The sequence below is a fragment of the Antedon bifida genome, chromosome 3, assembly GCF_963402885.1.
Source record: "Antedon bifida chromosome 3, ecAntBifi1.1, whole genome shotgun sequence".
NCBI lineage: Eukaryota > Metazoa > Echinodermata > Crinoidea > Comatulida > Antedonidae > Antedon > Antedon bifida.
Window position 1 is genome coordinate 324,419 of NC_136228.1, and position 22,649 is coordinate 347,067.

Sequence of the window (22,649 nt, forward strand, 5' to 3'; positions counted from 1 at the left end):
CATGGCGGCCTAGCTGAGAGTATTATGAGGAGGAGATTGTTGAATTTAAATGGGCTCATTGCAGTTAATAAACCCCCAGGAGTCACATGCAGTGACTTATTGAATAACATTAAAATTAAACTATTCAATGGTAAGACTGTTTTTGAACAAAGCTATGCAATTTCAAAACATCAGTTAATCCTAGGCCTTACCACACGGGTCTCTAGAATAATGTTATGACAAGCAAACCTGTCTGTAAACGGTAGGCATGATATGGCGTCATAAGATGTATCCTACTAGCCTAGCGCAACGGGCGAACAGTACGTTGATTCCCATTTTTCACTTGAAGCATAATGTTATTTAATAATAAATACATAAATTTACTAATTTACATGTTTTATGACGAATCTAGGCTATATTTTTCTACAGAAAACAGTTTTTATTATTTTTATATAGGCCTAGGCCACTACTAACTAAGTACTAGGCCTAGGCGCCTAAATTAAAAATTGTCTCAGACCTATCTCTGTGACACAGCCTGCTTATTATAATCTAATAAAGCTATATAACTAGTAGTAGTAGACATATCCTAGCCCTAGGGATTAACGATTTATCTGTCAAAGTGCTGTGCCCACCATCCATGGTGTAATTGCTGCTTTTGTGAGGGGTGTTCAGGTTACAATGGCGTGGCTATGATCGCTCTCGCTGGGACACTGGTTAAAACCCAGAGGGCCCAAACCAAGAGCATGAGCAGCCCCAATGCGTTACACCACTGGGTTGCTGATTGAAACGTGAAGGTAAACAGGGGTAGAAATCCCATTCATTGATATTTTTGCACAGGCAAACCATATGTCTGTATTAATTTACATTTACTGTATTAATTAACAGAAATCAGTGAAGCATTACCTATTAGTGTTAGAAGACAATTCAAAATAGGTCATGGTGGAACGCTGGATAAAAATGCAGAGGGCGTTTTGGTTCTTGGAATTGGTTTAGCAACGAAAAATCTAACACAAGTTCTTAAAGGGAATAAGGTAAGTTTCCATCCATTTTCCATTACATTAATAAAACACGTTTTGTGTTTTTGTGAGTTACCCCGTTATATAATTAATATGGGTTTCCTTGAACAGCGATTGGCCGTAGTTGTTAAAACGTATTGACCCCTGTTGATTTTATACACATTGTGTTTTATATTGTATTCTCAATCTGTTATTGGTGCTGTGTTGGTTTGAAATAAAATAATAAAGAAACCCGATTGGCTATTCAATTAAAATTTATTTTCTTTTGTATCATAAAACAATAATGGTTAATAACATAGGAAGGAGATAGACTAAAGTAAAATGCAACTGTACTTTAACAGCTAGGTCATGCACTCTATGAATATGTGCGGGCTTTTTTCAGTGATGAATTTGCATTATGTATCCGGTTATGTTTTGTTATATTTTCAGAAATATGACGCAATTGGTTGCTTAGGGTCTGCAACAAATACTTATGATTCTACAGGAACAGTTGTGTGTTCTCATTCATATTGTAAGCTAATAAAAAAACTGTTGAATGTTTTCAAATACAGTATTTTTTTGTTAGTTCAATATTGTATTATATAATATTGTATAACATAATAGTGTAGTGGAGCTGTAGCTTGGTGGTTAATTGCCTTCCAATCCCAAGGTCCAGGGTTCAATCCTGACCTAGTGCCTGGAATGGGTTGTAGCTCACAACTCTTTCAACTCCACTCCCTAAGCCTCAAATGAGACTTAGTTTATAAACATGATCAATTTTAAAATATTTTATCCTCCATCTTGTAATTGGACGAGTTTGTGCTCGCTGTTGGATGTGTATGAAATTAAAAATATGTAATATAATCTTATGATTTTTTCTAGGTCATGTAAGTAGAGAAGATTTGGAAAAAGCGTTGGAGACATTTAGAGGCAATATTTTACAAGTTCCACCAATGTAAGTAGTTGACATGATATTACCATGGAGGAAATATACGATATATATGTATATTTCCTCCATGATATTACTAACAATTTCTGCAAAATAAATGTTTTTCATAGTGGGGGAAGGAGGTGTATTGAACGATCTTATATACAGTAACACTTTGATCAAAGCACTTCATGCCGGATTTGATGATATCTTTATACATACAAAGAACTGTAGATGAATACCACATACAATAGCTTTCATTTACCCTGTGGGTTTCTTCATGTCGAGCTTCTTCCAAACGGTGCTCAACCACATGAACAATGGTCAAGTAAAGTACTGATATTATGGTTGGGGTTTGCAGTGCCTCTGCCTTAACCACTTAACTAAGTGTAAACATTTATGTAAATATATTTGTATTTCAGTTACTCAGCTCTTAAAATAAATGGAAAGAGGATGTCTGATCTTGCACATAGAGGGCAGCATGTAGATCCTAAGCCAGCCAGACTTGTCACAGTTCACAGCTTAGAGTGTACACAGTTCACTTCACCTCATTTCAACCTTAGTAAGTTGCATATTACCGTCATTTATTGCAGCAAAAATTACCTTTATGATCCATAATTTAATCATGTATGTTTATTGCTAATTGGATTTTCCTTTCAATTACCCAAGTGACTTAAATGAAATTAGAAATTTCCGTTTTAACGTACAGACTATACAAGTTTAGTGTAAATGACTCAGGGATACATATATCCAACAACAAAAGGTTTGATTGAAATAGTATAATATAACCTACAATTTCAACCCCTCTGTTTAAAGTACTTTTTGTAAATTTCACCATAAAGAAATATTGATAATAATAATAGTAGTAATAGTATCTTTATTTTGTCCATTAAAAAGAAATTAACAGAAATTTGTTTTGAAAAACTGACATATCATCATACAACTATATAAATAAAATGTAAAAATACACAGAAAATTGCACCAACACAGAAAAGCACTATAACAACATAAAAACAACACAATTCTCTGATAAAAGATTAAAAATTACTAATTATTCAATATTGTACATTTATGGTAATTAAAATAAGTTTATATATTTACAAGAGTACAGTCAACTTAAAACATAAAAAATACACTCTCCTTAATAATAAATCTTAGTTCTCCCATGGAGGTAAAAATAAAAAAAAAAACAATAATATTTTTACCTCCATGGAGATTATGTAAGAATACTAATTCAGAGTGTTGCTGTTCTTTGAGATTATTTACGCTTTTGGCGAACTAGTTTCTCCTCTGCAAATTCAACATTTCTTTGTTAAGAAAGCACCCTTTGTGGCCCTTATAATTAATATTTACTATACATCAAATTGTCCATAGTATTTTGTTATGATTATCTCGCTTTATTACCTCTTTTCAGCTCTTCATTGCGGTGGCGGCTTTTATGTCAGAAGTTTAATTCACGATCTTGGGAAATGTAGGTTTGATTGATAGAGTAGCCATTTTCTTTTCGTCTATAAGTAATTAATATTATGTAAAATTATTTTTATATGAAATATTAGTTGCCATTTTTAACCTTAGCAGATAAATTAAATTCTAATGATGGATTAATCAATTAATTGTGCTCTATTGAAACATTTGAGATAACAAAATGAGTTTTACGATTACAAAATGAATTTTACTTGAAACATTAAAAATATGTATAAGATAAATTTCTAAAAATATTTATGTTTTCGCATATTGCCAGAAGTACATTTTAAAATCTACATTTTATAATAGAAAATTATTATCAAACAAGATGCTTTTCAAAATGTTAAAGAAAAAAATTTAAATATTATAAATTTTGTATTATTGTATAAGATTTGTATCCTGCAGTTAAAATGAGTGTATGTAATGTATGTTATACTTACAGTAGGCTAAAAGAATGATATTTTGACATTCTTTCTTTTTTATGTTTAATTTAAATTTTGTTGACATTCTATTGACGTGATGATATCAATATTGAATTGGTTAATATTACTATAATATTTAAATATGATTTCCTTTTTACTTGGTTTAAAATTAAACAAATCCGAAAAATTTACCTTGGTATATTTATACCACAGCGTCACTAATTGTCCAAATTTGTTTCAAACTGCTTGGTTAAGTTTCGTTTTTCGAAGAATCTAAATAGACGAACAGGAAAATGATGTTTTGGAAATATGCACCTTTGTTATTTAAATTACCATTTATATTTAAGTATTTTTATACCAGCTTCACTAATTAGCCAAATTTGTTTCAAACTCTTATTGAATTTAGACTGGAATATGTTTCATTTTTCAAAGAGGAAAATAATGTTTGGAAATATTTTCCTCTTTAGCTTTAGGTACTAGTGCTCATATGACCCACCTAATCCGCACGGAGCATGGACCGTTCACTCTCACCCAGCATGCATTGCAACCAGAGACGTTGACCATAAAGGTCATAGAAGAAGCATTATTGCGCAATATTTGACCTGTTGCTTAGTAACAACATCAGACAACATTTTCTGTAAGTATATTCTTAACTTATCCATTTCTCTGAGGAATCTTGTTTTTAAAATAAATAACATTTTCACTGAATGTTGATACAACCAAACTGGCTTCCATTAATGTGTACTTCTTAAGTTCTGTCTACACTATCAAACTAGTTTGACAAAAAAAAGTGTACCCAAATAAGGTGGTGATATTCCCAAATATGGTAGTGATATGACATCATCATGTCCATGGACACATCACATTTTTGTTTGTTTGATAGTGTAGACAGAGCTTTAGCGATAGCTTTCACAATAGTACTGCTTCAGCAAACTCAATATTTTTTCTTGGTAATTACGTCATCCATTCAATAGCAATAACAAACGCAAGATTAGGTTTATAAATTGGATGCAGAAGGAAATTATAATTTGATTATAAAAGTAATACAACATCATCAATGATTTGTAAAATTAGCATTTATAAAGCATTTTATTACAGTGAATATGACATAAAAACGATAATGTACATACATGTTATGCTACATTATGCCGGTGGTTGGTCAATAAATAATTTTATTTCAAAATGTGAAAACCAAAAAACTGGATATACCTGTGTCTGGTTACAAATAGAGGTGAATATTTTGTGACATTAAACCCTATGTAGGAGTGCATATTTTTCTCAATCCCCCAATTCCACATTGATAGTGACTCCACTGATATGCTTGCAATATTTAGATTCATCATACCTATTTCAAACATACAGATTTCAAGTTTACTTGTTGTTGTTGTTTTTTTTTATTGTTCAGAACCAGGAGAGTACTTTACAGTGATTTCAATTCAATAATCCTAATTACTTACTTATTTACATACAACATGTCCTATTGGTATATAAGCACTCTAGGCGTTGTTTACTGTTCTGATGATGAGAATAGTTTCTCGAAACATGTCACATTTACATTTTAAGGCAGTTTGCCTTTTTATTAAATGCCTCGCTATAGTCATCTTAACTTTATTCAATGTATATTTTGTATTCAATTCAATATTTATTTTGGAATCTCTGGTCCATATTATATATGTCTTTCTGGAAAATAAATAAATTGAATTGATAGTTTGATAGCCAAGTCTTCAATGACCTACAGATTGGCATTTGTTGATGGTTGTTTTTTCTCTTGAAATTCTTGTCTCTCATGTTTTGGAGCTTCAACCATTGAGGTAACAAATAAACCTCCATGTTCCAAGTGTTCTGATTAAAAAGTGTCTTGAATATTAATAACACTGCTTTTAAGATCTACACAACATTTTACACAAACAGCTTGCATTACAACAAACTAAGAAATGCTAAATTTATTCATCACTTGCATTTGGTGTGATGTTAAATTACTAATCTTGTTAGATGCAATCGTAAATGCATGTGATGTTTTAAAATGTAAAAATTACTTCGTTTTCTAAACAAATTAAAATCAAGTTCACAGCTAAGTGTAGTATGTCTTAGGATACTTTGCATATGTGATATATTATGAATGTACTTATAAAGAGGTCTGAATCCTTACTAAATGATATAATAGTCTAACGTAGAATTCTGTATTTAATGTTATTCACATCACAGGCATAATAAGGATTGTAGGGGCCTATGTTTAATATGAATGTAAAATTATACGATGACTACATAGCAGAGACTATCTTGATTTGAAATTAAAGCTTGGTTCCCACTTGGACTGCCTTCTTCCTTCCTCCCTCCCCCCCCCCCCCCCAAGATTTATTATTATTTGTTATTTCTTATTTATTCCATTATTGTTTTATCTTAAAAGGAAGTAAATAAATGTTAAATAAATGTTTAGGACGTAATGCAGGAACGTAAGTGTAAATAACTTGACCAATCACAAGCGATGGATTATCCAAACTGTCGATGGTCAATGGTCAATTTGGTTGCGTTGCACTTACGTCCTTGTGTTGCATCCTAGTGGGAACCAAGCTTAAGGAGCCATAAAAAGTCAAAAAGTTCTGATTAGGGAAGTAGTACATGAGAGGCTTAGTTAGGTAGGTAGGTACGTTGATAGGTATGTTAATAGGTTGGTTGGCAGGTACTGTAGGTTGGTTGGTTGGCCAACGAGTCAAAATAATAAGTTCTGGTTAGGGAAGTAGTACATGAGAGACTTCTAAGGTAGGTTGGCAAAATGAGTCAAAATTATAATAATATTCTTCTCATTCGTCTTAGCACTTAGCAATGTTAACCTTGAAAGACAATTGAAGTAACACAATACAAATGTACACATTTATAATACCAACATACAATAATATATTTATTTAAGATTGCACATGTTTTTACAAGAGTTTTTAAATTACTCCTTATTATGTTTTAATATACCAATTGCGCTTGGTATAAAAATTGATATAAACAACACAATATATGAACGTTTGGGTAGAAAATAGAGAAGAAGTTATGTGTAGGTGAATACACATATCAAAGGGTGTTTGCATTGACTTGGCATGTTTGTCTATTGCTGCTACAGTGTAATACCATAGTAGCAATGACTACCACAAAAAAATAATATTAAACATTCATACACACAAGAAATTATTTGTGTGAATATGTACTTTCTAATGCCGAATAGTGCTAAGTAGGCAATGTTAATTGAATTGCATATTACATATGAAATTTGACACCACTAAAGAAATATACAGTTACCTTATTTGTAAAAATTGTAAATTTAGATTACTAATTTTACTGAATTACTGTGCTGTGAGAAACCTTTTTTTCAGGATATACTAAGTTATTGCTTAAAAGTTGTTATTATTTGGGAAATAAACTATGATATACCTAAATTACAATCCTTTTATATATTTATTTTTATATAAAACCTAAATAAATTCCTATCATTTGATAGTATGATTGTGAGTCACATGGCATGCAATGGTACGAACTATTGAACGGTCGTTCAATAGTACTGCGCCTTGTTGAAATATAACCTTTCATCTTTCACCTCATGCCATTATTTGTACCATTACACTAATAAAAGTTCATTATTTGAATAATATTTATTTTTGGTTGCAGTTTCTGCCACCCAAAATGATCCAAAGATCTGATAATTATCCATCCAATAGAACTTGTTAGACGGTGGAAACAGGGTATATTAACATATAATGCAATTGTTTTTAGGAATCTTAAAATAATGTGATAGAAATGCATACAATTTTTGCTAAAATATTTACAAATATTACATTTGCATATTTACAAAAGTACAAAATGTCAGTCTCGTGTTTACTCTTTGCAGTTTAAAAAAGAAAATTAATTTGGAAAGAACGCTAAAACAACAAAAATAATCAACCTTGATTACCAATGGTCAAGGTAAAGCTTGGTTCCCACTAAGAGGCAACGCAAGGACATAGACGCAACCGATTTGACGAATCACACGCTTGCGTTACTGCCTTGCATTGCGTCCTAGTGGGAACCAAGCTTAGGACATTAAAACAATGTTAATTTACATTCAGAAATCAATTTCTGAAGTTACACTCATTCATCAAATTTCTTTCTATATTAATTATTATTTAATCTGTTTTAACTTTTATTTTATTCTGTATTATTATACTGTTCTCTATACTGTACATGCTTTTTGTATTATTAAAAGTTGAAATAAAAGCATATATTAAGTTTTAATCACTGTTATTGTTAAAAAATCCTTTTCAAAAATGTGATAATACCATAGAGTTTAATACTTTGTTTTTCTGTGCTAATGTTATATTGTTTGCCAAGACTTGAGATTTCTTTAAGATTTTTTTTAATTTAAACATTGTAAATTGAATGGTAGAACGTTTTTTGTTTGTTTTTGAATTGTTCTCATATTACATTTTCAGATTTCTTAAGTTCAAATATTGTAAAGGAACTGGTAGATAACGATGATTAACTCTTAAACAGGTGAAGGGACCAGTAGAAAGTCTTTCTGTGTGTTTGAGTTACAACTCATATTAACTCTTAAACCGGTGAAGGGGCCGGTAGAACATCTTTCTGCGTGTTTAAGTCAGTGTTTGCTCGTGGCATATTAATTGCATGGCCAAGCATTAAAGTTTGTTTTTGAGGCCATTTATGATTTGGACTTGGTAACAACATTACAACAGTGTTATCTTGAAATAGTTCTAAGCTTGCGGTCTCGTACCGACTAAAATCTCGCAGATAAAATATAAATCCAAGTGCAATGTAAACTAAAACCTCTGGTATTTCAAATATTATCGTTCTGACCCACGTGTACTGTGAAAGAAAAGAGCCAATTGTGATGATCACTGCGTAAGTTATTGTGTACAGCGCCACCAATTGTCGTAGTCGCGTGTAGATTCTAAGTTTCTTTAGTAAAGGAGCTTCGGGGCTGTTACCTTCGAAGTATATCTCCTTAATTGAGACCAGATGTCTGGTGATTGTTATCTGGCGTTGCAAGATTTCAATGCTTTCAGAAGACCATTTCAAAGCGCGATAGATTGTAAATATAATGCAAGATATGGCAAATGCCTACAAAGGTAAAGAGAAAAAAACATTAATAGTACCATGGAGAAACTAACTTATTCATGATGTAATTGCATTGAAAGCATTGGTAGACTAACAGTTATAGAACATTAATTTAAATTCAATATTTAAAGGGACAACGTGCTTATTGCAAATTAGAGAGAGAGTATCCAGCATTTTATAAACTTACCAAAAAATATGTATTTGCATAAACGACACACAGCTCGGAAGCTACATAGAAGAAGAACGTTACTGAAACGTAAATAATAGATTATGTTAAATCATTAAAATGAATGTGGGAAATCATAGAGCATCAAGGGTAATCCTTTTGAAAATAGTAAAGTAAAACGTTAAGCTCTGTCTACACTATCAAAAATGTGATGTGCCCAAATATGGTAGTGATATTCTCAAATACGGTAGTGATATATCATCATCATGTCCATATATGGACACATAAAATTTTTTGTCACATATAGTTTGATAGTGTAGACAGAGTTTAAACTGAAAACAGATTTAATTATGATTCACTCGTCTATTCTATAGTTGCATTTAACACACTGCCATAGGTTTTTTGAATAGCCCAATAATGATATGTCTCAAATTATGATACATAGTAAAACTTACTTGGAATGAGTGCGGAACGACAATGTTTGATATATGGCCTCATGACGCACCAACCTTCAGCGGCCATCATTATGCTTATAAATAGTAAAAGGTCTTCTATACTTGAAATCAAGTAAAGACATACTTCTATTGTGTGTCTTTCTAATCCTGTTATTAAAAGAATCATTTTAAAAAATGAAAAATAAAAATTATGTTGTAATATTAAAAAATAAAAATTATATTGTAATATTGAAACATAAATATATTTTATTATTGTAATGTAACATAATATAATGATATTTAAACCTATTATTATTAGAAAAATGATATTCAATCAAATATTATTATAAGAATGACTCATTGTAACATTGAAACATTTTATAACAGATATTGGCCTATTCAAGCATTAGAAAAATGATATATTGTAAGTAATATTGAAACATTTTAAAAATATTGTAATTTTGAAACATAATAATATAATAGTATTGGCTATTGAAACATTAGATAAATGATATTGTAATTAATATTGAAGCATAAAAATGTTATATTGCAATGTACAGTAATGCACTGTTAGATGTTGGCATACTGTGTACTACTATAGGTCCATATGATATTGTAATGTTGTAATGCATTAGATGTTGGCATACTGTGTACTACTATAGGTCCATAAGATATTGTAATGTTGTAATGCATTAGATGTTGGCATGTATACTACATGTTCTAGCTCCACTTTGCAGTTTCAATAGGAAATGATCAACATTAGGTAATGAATCTGATCAGCGTCTGTAAATTATCTTATTATTTTCGTGATTATCAAGTAATTTTGGTTAACTCTGTCATGATGATGTTTTAATGAAGCTATCTGTGAAGTAAAGTAACCTTTATTATTTCCGTTAATTTGCGTTAAATTAATGAAATACTTGATTAACTTTCCTCATGTGTAAACTATAGTATTTGGCTACCTACTATCTTTGTATTTTCATTCAGTTTTCTTAATATTCCTTTTGGGTCGTCTTTACTAATTAAGTAAAACCCCTATTAAACAGATACCTTTGGGACCCAAAAAAGTGTCCCCTTAATAGGGGTTTTCTATAATGTTAAAACATATATTTCTCCTTGTGTCGTGTGAAAGTGTCTGCATATAGAAGTGTCCCTTAATAGGGGTTGGCTGCAATGTTAAAACATATATTTCTCCTTGTTCATGTGTGAAAGTGTCCCGTGAATAGGGTGTCCCCTTAATAGGGGTGTCCCAAGGGAGGGATAATACTGTAACAATATTCAGTCGACATGATGCAGTACATTACATTACATTACAAATACGAGTTTCAATTTCATCTTTAATGTTCTTTAAAAATAGAATTCTATGGACTGAGGAGACAGGATGTCTTTAGACAACGTCTTTTGTTTAACATTCTGTCAACTAACGTTAAAACTGAGAAATAATATAACGCTGGAATTGTTGTAATAACGTCACGCTCATGAGTTATACCTTAACAGTCGTACGGTCATTACTCCCTTCCTCATTATATCATCTTTTTCGCAGAATACATCTCAAGCTAATGATTTTTTTTGTATGTGTATTTTGTGAAATGTTTGATTCATTTTTTATTGGTAACAAGTATTCTGTGAATAGTTGTTTAAATTTAATGTAAAGATGGAATCTGCTAAACTGCCCAGCGACAAATTCTGGAATGTCTATAATGAGAAATCTGCTATAGAAAAACAAAATTGCCCCAAATGATGGAATATGATATGTATAGCAATATTCATTATTTAACAGTGACTTGCAGTAGGATTTAAAGAAAATTTATTCAATTTATTCCCAAAAATTCCTTCAAAAAATCGATATAAAAACAATAAATAATAGTTTAGACCAAATTGAATTAAAATACAAGAATCATTTGAAAGTACAATACGTTTTATTCTTTTGTTTGTTTATTAGATGAATTAAGAGAAATTGTTGTTCAAGAAACAAAAACAAAATATAAATAAAAAAAACAATTAAAACTGTTTTTAGACAATTACCTGTGGAATCCATATAACGCCAGTAAATCATTTCTAAAACTAGATTAGTAAGCTTAAATGTAGGTGCCACAAACATGAACTTGTGTAGGCTGTTGGAGTACTGCAAACAAAATAATGATTTCATATCAATATAAAGTACAATGTTTGTAATTAACCTGATTGGCTATTAGGTCAATAAACTTTAAGTGCATGATACTGGAACAATACAATGAACATTGTTTTAAGCTCTGTCTACACTATCAAACTAGTTTGACTAAAAAAGTGTGATGTGCTCAAATATGGTAGTTACTGTATTTGTCCAAAAATGGTAGTGATATGACATGTCCATATATGGGCACATCACATTTTTTTGTCACAAGTTTGAAAATGTAGACAGAGCTATCAGTATGTTAGTAACAGATTTTTATAAACAAACAAAAATACTGTAATATGAATTATAGATCAGTAAATACTTGAGATGTTGCCTTTCAGCGGTTAGTAAGTCGTCTTAAGTCCTTTAATTCTATCCATCAGTTAAATATCTTGAAATCAATAACAGCATATACTAGACATGAAACTCGTCACTTTGACGAGTTAGTTATCCGCACCACGACAAACGCCACGTGCACGTCATACGTTGGAATATTGCACACAGATAAAGATTATGGCATTATGACAAGAACTGAAGAATATGACATGCTGTTAGTGCTGAATTTTGTGTCATATAGTATATACATGCAAACAGTATAAGCTGTATACATATTACATACAGTGTAGAATAGGTGAAATTACGGGACCCGCCATTTATTCCAATTTTTAACATGGCGACGGTATCAAAATGAAACACTTAGATAGCAATTTCAGAAGGAAATTATCTCAGGAACAACATATTAACGTGTAGAAGAAATTTGAATACGTAAAATATAGATGCGCACCCTTTTAAATGTGATGAACTATTACGCAAAATATGAAAATACGACTTTTTTTATTCAACTGGCCATATGATGACGTCACAACATCCGATTGGCAAAATGTTTACATGAATTCGTATCTACAATCCAATAGCTTCCAGAAAACGTTTTAATCGTGATTATCACATTTTATTCTTACGAGCTATTACAGATTAAAATTTACTGTAAAGATGAAATTAATGACCCACGTAATTAAAATTTTTAGGCATGATGACGTCATAAAAATTAAAATATTTTTATCTCATGCTAAAGAAAGTTGATTGACCTACACAATATATAAATGTAGGAGAAAAAGGAATACAGATAAGCGCGATGCGCTCCATTGAATGTGATGAGCAATAACGAAAGAGACAAAAATCCTATATTTTACATTCGTGTGGCCATACGATGACGTCACAATGTTTTTTTAGCCTTATTGATGCATGATCCGATATCTACAACTCATCAACTTCTAGATTTTGTAATAAAAATAAACGGTTAACGGTTTACTTTAGAAACTATGACTGTTTAAAAAAAGACATAATTTTGACGATTTTTTAAGCTTTTTCATAAAAAACGCGCACGAATTGTCTAATTCAACGTGTTCGTATGGCGTTATTTAAACTGGAAAAGGTCTAAATTGTTTTCAAAATCACTGGGAAAGGCTTGAAAAATATAATTCAAGAGAAAAAAATATGTTTTTAACGCTATGTGCGCACCGCGCGCATAAAAAATTGCGCGCCCGTGGGAATTTTTGACATGCTCAAAATGATAAGAAACGCGTAAAAAGTTGATTAGAAATTAATTTTGCGCATTTTGAAATTTTAAATGCGCGTGCGCGCGTAACTTCTTGTCAAACATGCCATTTTTAATCCGTAGAAAGTTTGCCCCTGATATGACTTAAATTTTGTCAAAGTGTCAATACTAAATGACTTTTGGTTTTTAATCTATGATCAATCATTGAAATTCATAAAATTGCGCATAAGTCACGTTGCGCAACTATGACGTCATTCAAAAATAGGAGGTGCACAACTTCACGTAAATGCCCATATGTTGTCAAAGTTATGAAATGTTATGTTTACACATTTTAGAGGAACACGACTCACAAAAAGGAAGGAAGGAAAGAAGAATAATACAGAAAAAAAATATTGATCTCATACAATTACAAGGAGTTATCCGCTTGGTATACCAAGCGGATAACTAATTAAAGCAAAACATTATACTATGATGATGAATCTGCACTTTGTATCGCATACTATAAACATAGTCAGCTAGTAATTCATACATTCTGTATTTTGTACAGACGAATTCGGATCATAAAGGAAAACAGAAAATGAGTACCAACAACAAAATTGGCTTAAAAAAACATTATTGTAGAGGAAGTTTTTTGGACAGACTAATCCATTATAAAGAAAAACAGAAAATGAGTGCAGAAAACAACATTTAAAAAGAAACAAAAATGCAATGCATTACGTCTTACTCTTATACTGTACAATAAAAAAAATACTTAATTGTTTTCTGTAATATTGGCTTTAAAAAACATATTGTATGAGGCAGTTTGGTAAATAAAGAATTCTATAAATTATTGAGCACCTAAACTTTTGCATCTATTAACATTATAAGAATAGTGGAGTTGTGGCTTGGTGGTTATGATGCTTGGCTACCACTCCAGGGGTCCTGGGTTCAAGTCCTGTCACATGTCAGGATTTTTTCTAAGGACAAAATTACAACTCCACTCTCAAAGTCTTGTAATAAGACTTTTGTCTTGTGAACATCTGAGGGTCCCTAATGATCAGCAATTGCTGGATGGATCACCCTCAATAAATATGATAATTACTTGATACTACTATTCTCTGTGAAGGTGTCTCTAATTCAACTGATATCAATGATGAAAGCCTAATTAGGCCTATTATTTTTGGACATTATTCTCATTGAATAGCTTACATTACATCATTAATGTAATACAGAAGCAGTAAGATAGATCTTTTGTGTTAAAGATCATTAGGTATAGCTCTGTGTAGGTCTGTAGTTGATGAATAGTGGAATTATCTGAGACAATTCAATTATTCATACAATTTGCCAACTTATATAAGAAGTATGCATGTTCCAGGTTGTGCACTGTGTAACTCTAGGCTACTGTATTACACTGCATACATGATTCAAGTATGTTTTACTTTCCTTGATATGTCGATCAAATTTTAAAGGCCATAGTAGAACCCCTTCATGCGGACACTGTCCTGTGAAGATTTATGTTTTAACACTACGGCTAACCCCTAACTTTTTGTTGATTCCTGAATGTGCCACTTAATAGAGGTTTCTACCGTTGACGACATTTGATAAATAATTGGTGAAAACCAACTTTATTAGGCGAATGTGATAATAGTACTTTTGATTTTGCGATTTACTATTATAACCATTTTAAAAACCTATCTGTTTATTTCTGACTTGCTTTAATGTACAAAATATTTTATGTGTAGCCATAAACATTGTAAGGCATAATATCGATAATTTCTAGCCATTTATCAGTCTTGAGTTAAGAACACAGTGACACATTCCATATTTTATGTTAACAAACACTGCAATACAAAAAACAAATGTTTGGTAATTTTTTATTTTTTGCAATACAGCTCAGACAGCTTGGCTATAAAAATACAGACTTACAGTAATTCAAAATATAATGAAGATGATAATTTCTTTTTTAAACACCTTTTAAAACTGTGTATAAAACCATTATGTCTTTGCCTTGCCTACACTATCAAACTTTATGTGACAACAGCATTTGATGTGCCTATATATGGCCATCATGATGATGTCATATCACTACCATATTTGGGAAACATCACACTAGTTAGATAGTGTAGACAGAGCTTTAACTTCACATCAAAACTAAACATTCTAATACAATATAAATTTAATAATTAGGATAATTTGTACATAATTTAAGAAATCATTATCATTTTTTGCTTTTTAAACTCAGTAACTATATTATTTAAGAACCATTTATTTCTTAACTTCACATCAAAGCTAACAAATCTAATACAGTATAAATTTAAGAAATAGGCTAATTTGTATATTATTTAAGAAATCATCATCATTTTTTGCTTTTTAAACTCTGTAATGAACCATTTATTTCTTAGACTGAGTTACACATCAAACTAAAATTGGATATTATCATCAAGGTCTTATGTTAAGCTGGATAGCTTATGATTTATGTTGAGTATTTTCTCAATTGCATTAATTGTAGCCTATCCTACCATCACTTTACAATCTAGATTATTCCGCTGTTATGAATAAAACATAATTCTATAACTTGTTCACAATATCTCCTGTATAATCATGATGCGTGTGATAAGCTATTACAAGAACATGCTCCTGGCTAGTGTGTACATGTTTTATGTCAAGTTATTGATTGATGCCAATAAATAATAATAATACGCTAAAATTAATAATTTTATAATATGGTTTTCACCAAATAGCTTCAAAGCAATTACTCAATCAATAAAGGTATTTACCTGTTAAAATTTAACTAGACATTTTTATAAACATGTATTCATTCAAGAGTGTATGAGCTTGTGTCAGCTTCATAGTGCTGAATAAATTGTTTATTTCTAAATAGATTTAAAATATAATTCTTTTTTTATATCGACGACATTCCTGCTAAATTTGTGCTCCAATATAACCGTTTAAATCAGTAGGTGGTCGTCGATGTAAATCGTTAGCATTACCCAAATTGCAATGGGTTCTGGCGGTCATTTCAAATGTTACTGCAGTGTAGTTGATTCAATGTCTGTTGACTCAAATAACTGTTATTTTGCATTGCATCTAAAATGCCGTTCTAACACCGAATCGATTGGGGGTTTTTAACCGTTATTTTGAGACTGCCATTTAATTAGTTGTTTCTGCTGCCAAGAAATGGTTACAGTTAAAGTAACTCCCTTCTATGCTTATCTCCGCTTAAGCATAGAATCGTAGACTTACAAGTGCATACATATCAGTTAACTTATAACTCTGAAATTCTGATAGTTTTCATCTGGTGTTATACTATAGTACTTTAACTCTGATAGGCAAGCAGTTCCCATCAGGAAATGTTTAATCAGCATATTCTTTGGCATTTGACATAGAGCAAGCTAAACCACAATGAATGTAACTCTAATAATAGACTGAAATTTAACTTAAAACGTTAAAGAGCGTGGTTTAAAGGGTAATTAAATTTGAAAGATATCAAACGAAATGTATGGATATTAAATTTATGAATCATTTAAAATTAATATTCAGAATTTGCAATCGTAGCTCCCCAACCGGCTCAGCTACATCTACAGTGATTAAGTTCACTTAGGCTGGCCCTGGTCTTCCCAACTTCAATTTTTTTTTTATGTACAGTATATTGAAATAGACCGAATAAATAATGAAATAACATTTTTTGGAGGGATTTTTGTCTTTGTAACTGAACAACTCACTATATAAAGCAGGTCTTGGAATATTAGAGTATGACACTCAGTTCCTGTAAGGCTTTTGAATTGCATTAAAAACATCCCATGACTCCTGTGCATGCAATGCATTAGTTGTGTAAATACCCTCCCATCATTTCCTTTCATTTACATGTGATATATGTGACTAACAACTTGTGATGTATACACTAATTCAAAAAAGACAGTTGATGTTAATTTATTTATCCTTCCTCAAAAAACTCAACAAGATCAAACAAAGGAGAAAATAAAAATCTAAAACTCTGAAAAGAAAGAGTGTTGCTCAACGCTTCAAGAACGAGAAAATTAAAATCTTAAACTCATTAACGCATAACCAAGGCCGTAGCGAGCGGTTAAAAACAGAAGAGGCAAAGATGCTTTAAATATAATTATTAACATAAAATATGATGATCTGCGCTAGAGAATTACGGTGGGTAGTGAAAATTGTCAGACGAGTCGCGTACCTCGTCTGCCTGGCTACGGCCTTGATAACTGTGGCTACCGTACTTCGGTAAAAAAGATCCAACTCTGAAAAGAAAGATTATTGATTGAAAAGTTGCTTACTTCGTTAAAAATAGTCCAGTTGATAATCCAGCACACCATGAGGATGACCCATATCATTACCAGTATCTTGTATATGATTGGTTCAGGGATCTCGTCCATGCTTAGGTGACTGTCCTTGTTCATTGTGGTCAGCCGTGACTACATACAGTAAAACAAAAAAACACATTTTCATATAATAATTACCACTTTTCTATAGTACCCTCTTCATGAATAACCATGCTCAAAGGCACTTTACATTACCCCGGTCATTTTTTTAAATCAAAAATATAATAATATAATGCAGCATATAATGCAGCTAGTAATCAGCCCCAAGTTGTGTCTTGATCTATACACCTGGGTGGAGAGAGGCAAATTTAAGTAAAGTATCTTGCCTAAGGATACAAGCAATGCGGCAATAGTGAGCTTCGAACCATGATCTCGCGATCAGACACATTTATTTTTATTATTAGTGATTAATGTTTTTTGATAGACAAATCTAGAAAATACCAAAAACTAATTTATTTATTCATCATATTTCCTCACTTTACTCTTGTACATCTACATGTAAACCATTTTCATGTTATGTGAATAAATAAACGTGAAACTTTAGATTGACTCATTAAATTTCCTTCAGTTGATTGTTAAAGGAATGAGAGGATATATGTGTGTGCAATGGTCAGACACAGACAGTATCTTATTAACTATATGATATCAAGCACTGTTCAGGGAATTGAATGGTTTTAATTTGGTCATGTGTTCAAATGTACAGCACAAACTGTCATCTCAGCATTTAGTTTGACAAAAGTAGTGTGATGTGCCCAAATATGGTAGTGATATGCCGAAATATGGTTGTGATATGACATCATCATCTCCATATATGGGCACATTTTTTCACATAAAGTTTGATAGTGTAAACAGAGCTTTAGATAGTGTGTACATAATATTTGTCAATAGTGCAGAATGATACTATACTAACGCTAAAAGAACGTATCACCGAATGCTGGCAATGTTTGCTATTTTAAAAATCATTAATACTTGTTAAGCTAATGTGAATGCTAGTCTTCAACAAATGTCATGTGATCTGAATAATAGACGACCTACTTTTAAGTCACATGGTTCAATTACAGGTTATAGTCTGAATGCACCATGAAAGAACAGAGTAAATAAATAACTTTATTTGGATTGATGCTTTTACAACAGCGGCACAAATCGGTTTACAAATTAAAGGTAAAATAATAATAATTTAAATAAAAAATAAAAACTTATATAGCGCCGGCATCCCCTACCCATGTGGAGCTCATGGTGCTTTGTGCATCAACAACGTGCGAGTACATCAGCGAATAGCGATGTCTTTAGGTTTGTCTTAAGAATTGTTAAAGTTTTCATCGACTGTTCAGAAATATTTAGAAATATAATTAACATAAGTTGTAATATGTCAATGGTGTATGTGATATGGACTTTCTTTGATTCATTCAATGCTACTGTTAACAGCTGCAGGTTCATTTTGCTTAATGTTTCATAAATCCTTTCAAATAGAATGTAGTTGAAAGGAGACAGATTATTATAAACATCGCAGCAAGAGAAAATATTATTGTATTAAATTGTAATAAAAGAAATGCGTCAATGAAAGTTAATTATCAACTGTGAAGTCATTTATTTCAATGCATCCTTAACTCTGATGTATTTTTGTAAAAACATTGAAATAACTCCTTTAATATGAGTACATTCATAAATCCATTTTAGTTAAAATTGAAAACTAAGATTGAAAATAGTTGCCACTCACATCACTTGTGTTTATGTCTCGAAAACTGTATAGGAAATGGACCCAACTACTACATAATGATCTCTAAAGCTCTGTCTACACTATCAAACTTCATGTGACAAAAAAATGTGATGTGCCCACATGGACATGATGATGTCATATCACTACCATATTTGAGCACATCACTTTTTTTTTGTCAAACTAGTTTGATTGTGTAGACAGACCTTTAGTACAGTATAGTACTTTTCAAACCTTGTTTGTAATCGATTACAACTGTTTATTTGTATTATTATTTGTATTGTTGTTTTTCCAAAATAAAAATTGAATTGAAATTATGGGTACAGTACCCGGATTAAAAGGCTTGACAGCATTATCTATGTTAATCCTTTTAGTCTAGTGGTATTTTTTTTTATCCCCAAATTCACTGACCATAACAGCTTTTTTTAAATTGTCTTTATTTTGTGGTCATCATAGATCTTCATGATTTTGGATACTTTGAACTGAATACCATTGATATTGAACTGAGTACTATTGAACTGAGTACTATTGAACTGAGCACTATTGAACTGAATACCATTGAACTTGCTACATGGTCAGTGCTTTTACAGGTCAGTGTTCTCTAATAAACTTATAGATAAATAGAAACTACGTCAATTATGTACAGTACTTTACATTTGATAATAACAGATGTAGGTTGCAGTTTCCCCGAATATTGCGAAATTAAAAAAATATAATGAGGTACTTAGCTCGTAAATCACTATGTTGTTATTTATGATGACTTATGATGACGTACTGTAATTTAATAGTGGATTCTTTTAAATCACATCAAAAGTTATGCCACTTTATATACTGTAATAAAGCTCTGTCTACACTATCAAACTAGTTTAAAAAATGTGATGTTCCCATAAATGGTAGTGATGTGCCCAAATATGGTAGTGATATGACATCATCATGTCCATATATGGGCACATCACATTTTTTGTCATATAAAGTTTAGTGTAGACAGAGCTTAACAAAGTTGTATTTATTTACATCTTATAATTTTAATGTACAGCACACTTTGATATGGTAGAATTGTTATGAGTATCAGGTTGTAAAGTAAAAACCAACAAAATGAATTTAAGGCACAAATGTGTTCCTGTGAGTGGTTCTATACACTGTTATGGTACGACACATTACAGTCATGTTCTGTATTGTAATAATTAGTTTGTAGTGGATTGGATCATTGATCAATTCCGTACCCCTGGGCTGTTTGTCCAGCTGCCATTCATCTCTTTGTCGCTTATAGCAGTAGACTTTATAAGATTAAATCATTTGTCTGTTACATAATAAATATTAATGTTATGTATTTTCTGAACATTAATGCCTCGAAAATAACATAATTGTTTTGAAAAAAATATTAATTTATGAAGTACTGTGTACATACTAATTCCTACTATGCAATTTGTATGAAATGTCATGTGATGAATTAGATACCGTATAAATTATTATTATTCTACAGTACTAATGTTTATATGTCACCTTCGTTAAGTTTAACCGCGCATTAAATTTAATCCGATTTGAAATGTGGATTTGAAACACATATCAATATTAAAAAACCTTACCCGACAGATTGTAGTCGGAGTCACAAGAACTCCGGATAGTTTCGGTTTAACTGGCGGACATATCAGTGTCATGATAAGGAAGTTGCGTTGCCGAGAAAACGTATGATTCAAGTAGAAAGAGCCGGGATCGTCCACATCCTGTTGAACTTTCATATGCAAGCAAGGCAAGCCGTCTAGCGTGTTTGGTTCAACTTCTCCTAGTTGGTGACACATGCCTGCCATCATATCATTGTTCCATTGTGATACCTTTTCATCAAATAACAAAAATATAAAACAGTTTCAATTATTACTATAATAACATTAAAATGAAAGCTAAATAGTTTGGGAAATATTTTGATTGACAATACAGTATTACTGAGTGACACCATATACATATTATAATATCTCTATGGTGACTGTGTGCATATTGGCCGCCATACTTTACAACAAAAAAACCATCCCTCTAGGCAATGGTGTGTAAAGACGTATAGTATTAAAGCTGACCTAACCCTTGTACTCAATAAAGATGATGGTGAGCAGGGCCATAGCCAGCATGAGAAATTTTAATTTTCACTACCCACCCCAATTGTCATATTTTATATTAATAATTATATTTAAAGCATATCTGCCTCGTCTGTTTCAAACCTCTCGTTTCCGGCCTTGGTGAGTAAATTATAAAGTTATGAATTTAGGCATTCGTAACCAGAGGCCGAAATAATCATACACTGAATATTAGTGACATAATTTTGGTGAAATTAGTCATATTTTATAATTTTTAAGCTGTAACTATTAATAGATTTTGTAAGATACAAGTTTACTGTGTTGCTATAACATTATATAGTCAGTGATTCAACAAAGATTTTAAATGTCAATAACCTGTGTTTCATAATCAAAAAGTAATAAAAACTGATGACTGATTAAGTAAACTAACCAACTTAGGTGAAGAAACACTGACGACCTGTCAAATGTAGATTTTGTTTGACCTTTAGCAAATTAATTTGATCTCATAATAAATTTATATTGACAGAAAACTAAATTTTATTTTTAACAGTAATTTATGGAATAATAATATCGTACTTAGTGTAAGTAAGTACTTATATAAGTACCTATCTAATTTGAATGATTTCTTGACTGATGATGGGGGATTAGAACGATCCGTCTAGGTTTTTAAACATTTATAGCTAACAACAGCCCCAGGAGGCTGTGCTACATGAATTTAATGTTTTGTATATTTAAGTAAATTCAATTTTTTATAATAATCACATAACCACATCCAACATTGAGATAGACAATTTACAAAATGTATGCTTAATAAAATTTAAAACATTCTTGTTATAAAGGGTTAGGATAAAGACATGAGCAACAAGTAGTAAGTACACCAATATAGTCTTACTAAAAATGATAACATAATATTATCACATGTCATAAAGCAGTCATAAATGCATCAAAGTAATAATCATCAACTGTTAAACACTTACCTCCCTCCTGTCACCATAGCTACATGCTAATAAGTAGACATCAGTATAAACATTAAAATGATCATTCTGTCAAAAAGAGAATGTTAACATTAATGTTGTACAGATGAATGCATTGATTCAAATCAGATGCAATCAATTCTTTAATTGTATCATTCCAGTTTTACCGGTAATTGCTTTTTAAATATTAAAGCATAGATCATAAAACTGGATATTTAATATAACATCCCTTTTATCCAAATTGAGTTTTAAGTAACTTTCAGTAAAATAGATAAATTTTATAATAATAATAATAATAATTAATATCCTGGATTTATATAGCGCCTAATGTTGTGAACCTCTAAGCACTTAACAGTATTACCCCGGTCATTTTTGCATCAAACA

The 22,649-nt window shown here is 31.3% G+C and overlaps 2 protein-coding genes across 4 annotated transcripts in view; one reads left to right on the forward strand and one right to left on the reverse strand.

Annotated features, from left to right (window-relative positions):
• Positions 1 to 22,649, forward strand: part of LOC144838507 (pseudouridylate synthase TRUB1-like) — a 27,123-nt gene continuing 4,474 nt past the window's right edge. The window contains exons 1-8 of one of the 2 annotated variants that reach the window (XR_013611648.1): positions 1 to 130; positions 865 to 1,010; positions 1,425 to 1,506; positions 1,857 to 1,929; positions 2,325 to 2,464; positions 3,317 to 3,373; positions 4,256 to 4,425; positions 19,682 to 19,815. Coding sequence is in view for 1 of the 2 variants with exons in the window: in XM_078693906.1 (XP_078550032.1) it covers positions 25 to 130; positions 865 to 1,010; positions 1,425 to 1,506; positions 1,857 to 1,929; positions 2,325 to 2,464; positions 3,317 to 3,373; positions 4,256 to 4,389 (738 nt within the window). In the remaining variant the exon portion in view is untranslated. Of the gene's footprint in view, positions 131 to 864; positions 1,011 to 1,424; positions 1,507 to 1,856; positions 1,930 to 2,324; positions 2,465 to 3,316; positions 3,374 to 4,255; positions 4,426 to 8,239; positions 10,380 to 19,681; positions 19,816 to 22,649 lie in introns of those variants that run through there. The other variant, XM_078693906.1, reaches the window with a different exon arrangement.
• Positions 8,358 to 22,649, reverse strand: part of LOC144838505 (uncharacterized) — a 17,096-nt gene continuing 2,804 nt past the window's right edge. The window contains exons 2-8 of one of the 2 annotated variants that reach the window (XM_078693903.1): positions 22,269 to 22,334; positions 20,812 to 21,057; positions 17,467 to 17,604; positions 11,508 to 11,607; positions 9,504 to 9,650; positions 9,070 to 9,131; positions 8,358 to 8,885 (exon numbers count right to left, since the gene is read on the reverse strand). In XM_078693903.1, coding sequence (XP_078550029.1) covers positions 8,358 to 8,885; positions 9,070 to 9,131; positions 9,504 to 9,650; positions 11,508 to 11,607; positions 17,467 to 17,604; positions 20,812 to 21,057; positions 22,269 to 22,334 — 1,287 coding nt within the window. The remainder of the gene's footprint in view (positions 8,886 to 9,069; positions 9,132 to 9,503; positions 9,651 to 11,507; positions 11,608 to 17,466; positions 17,605 to 20,811; positions 21,058 to 22,268; positions 22,335 to 22,649) is intronic. The other variant, XM_078693904.1, reaches the window with a different exon arrangement.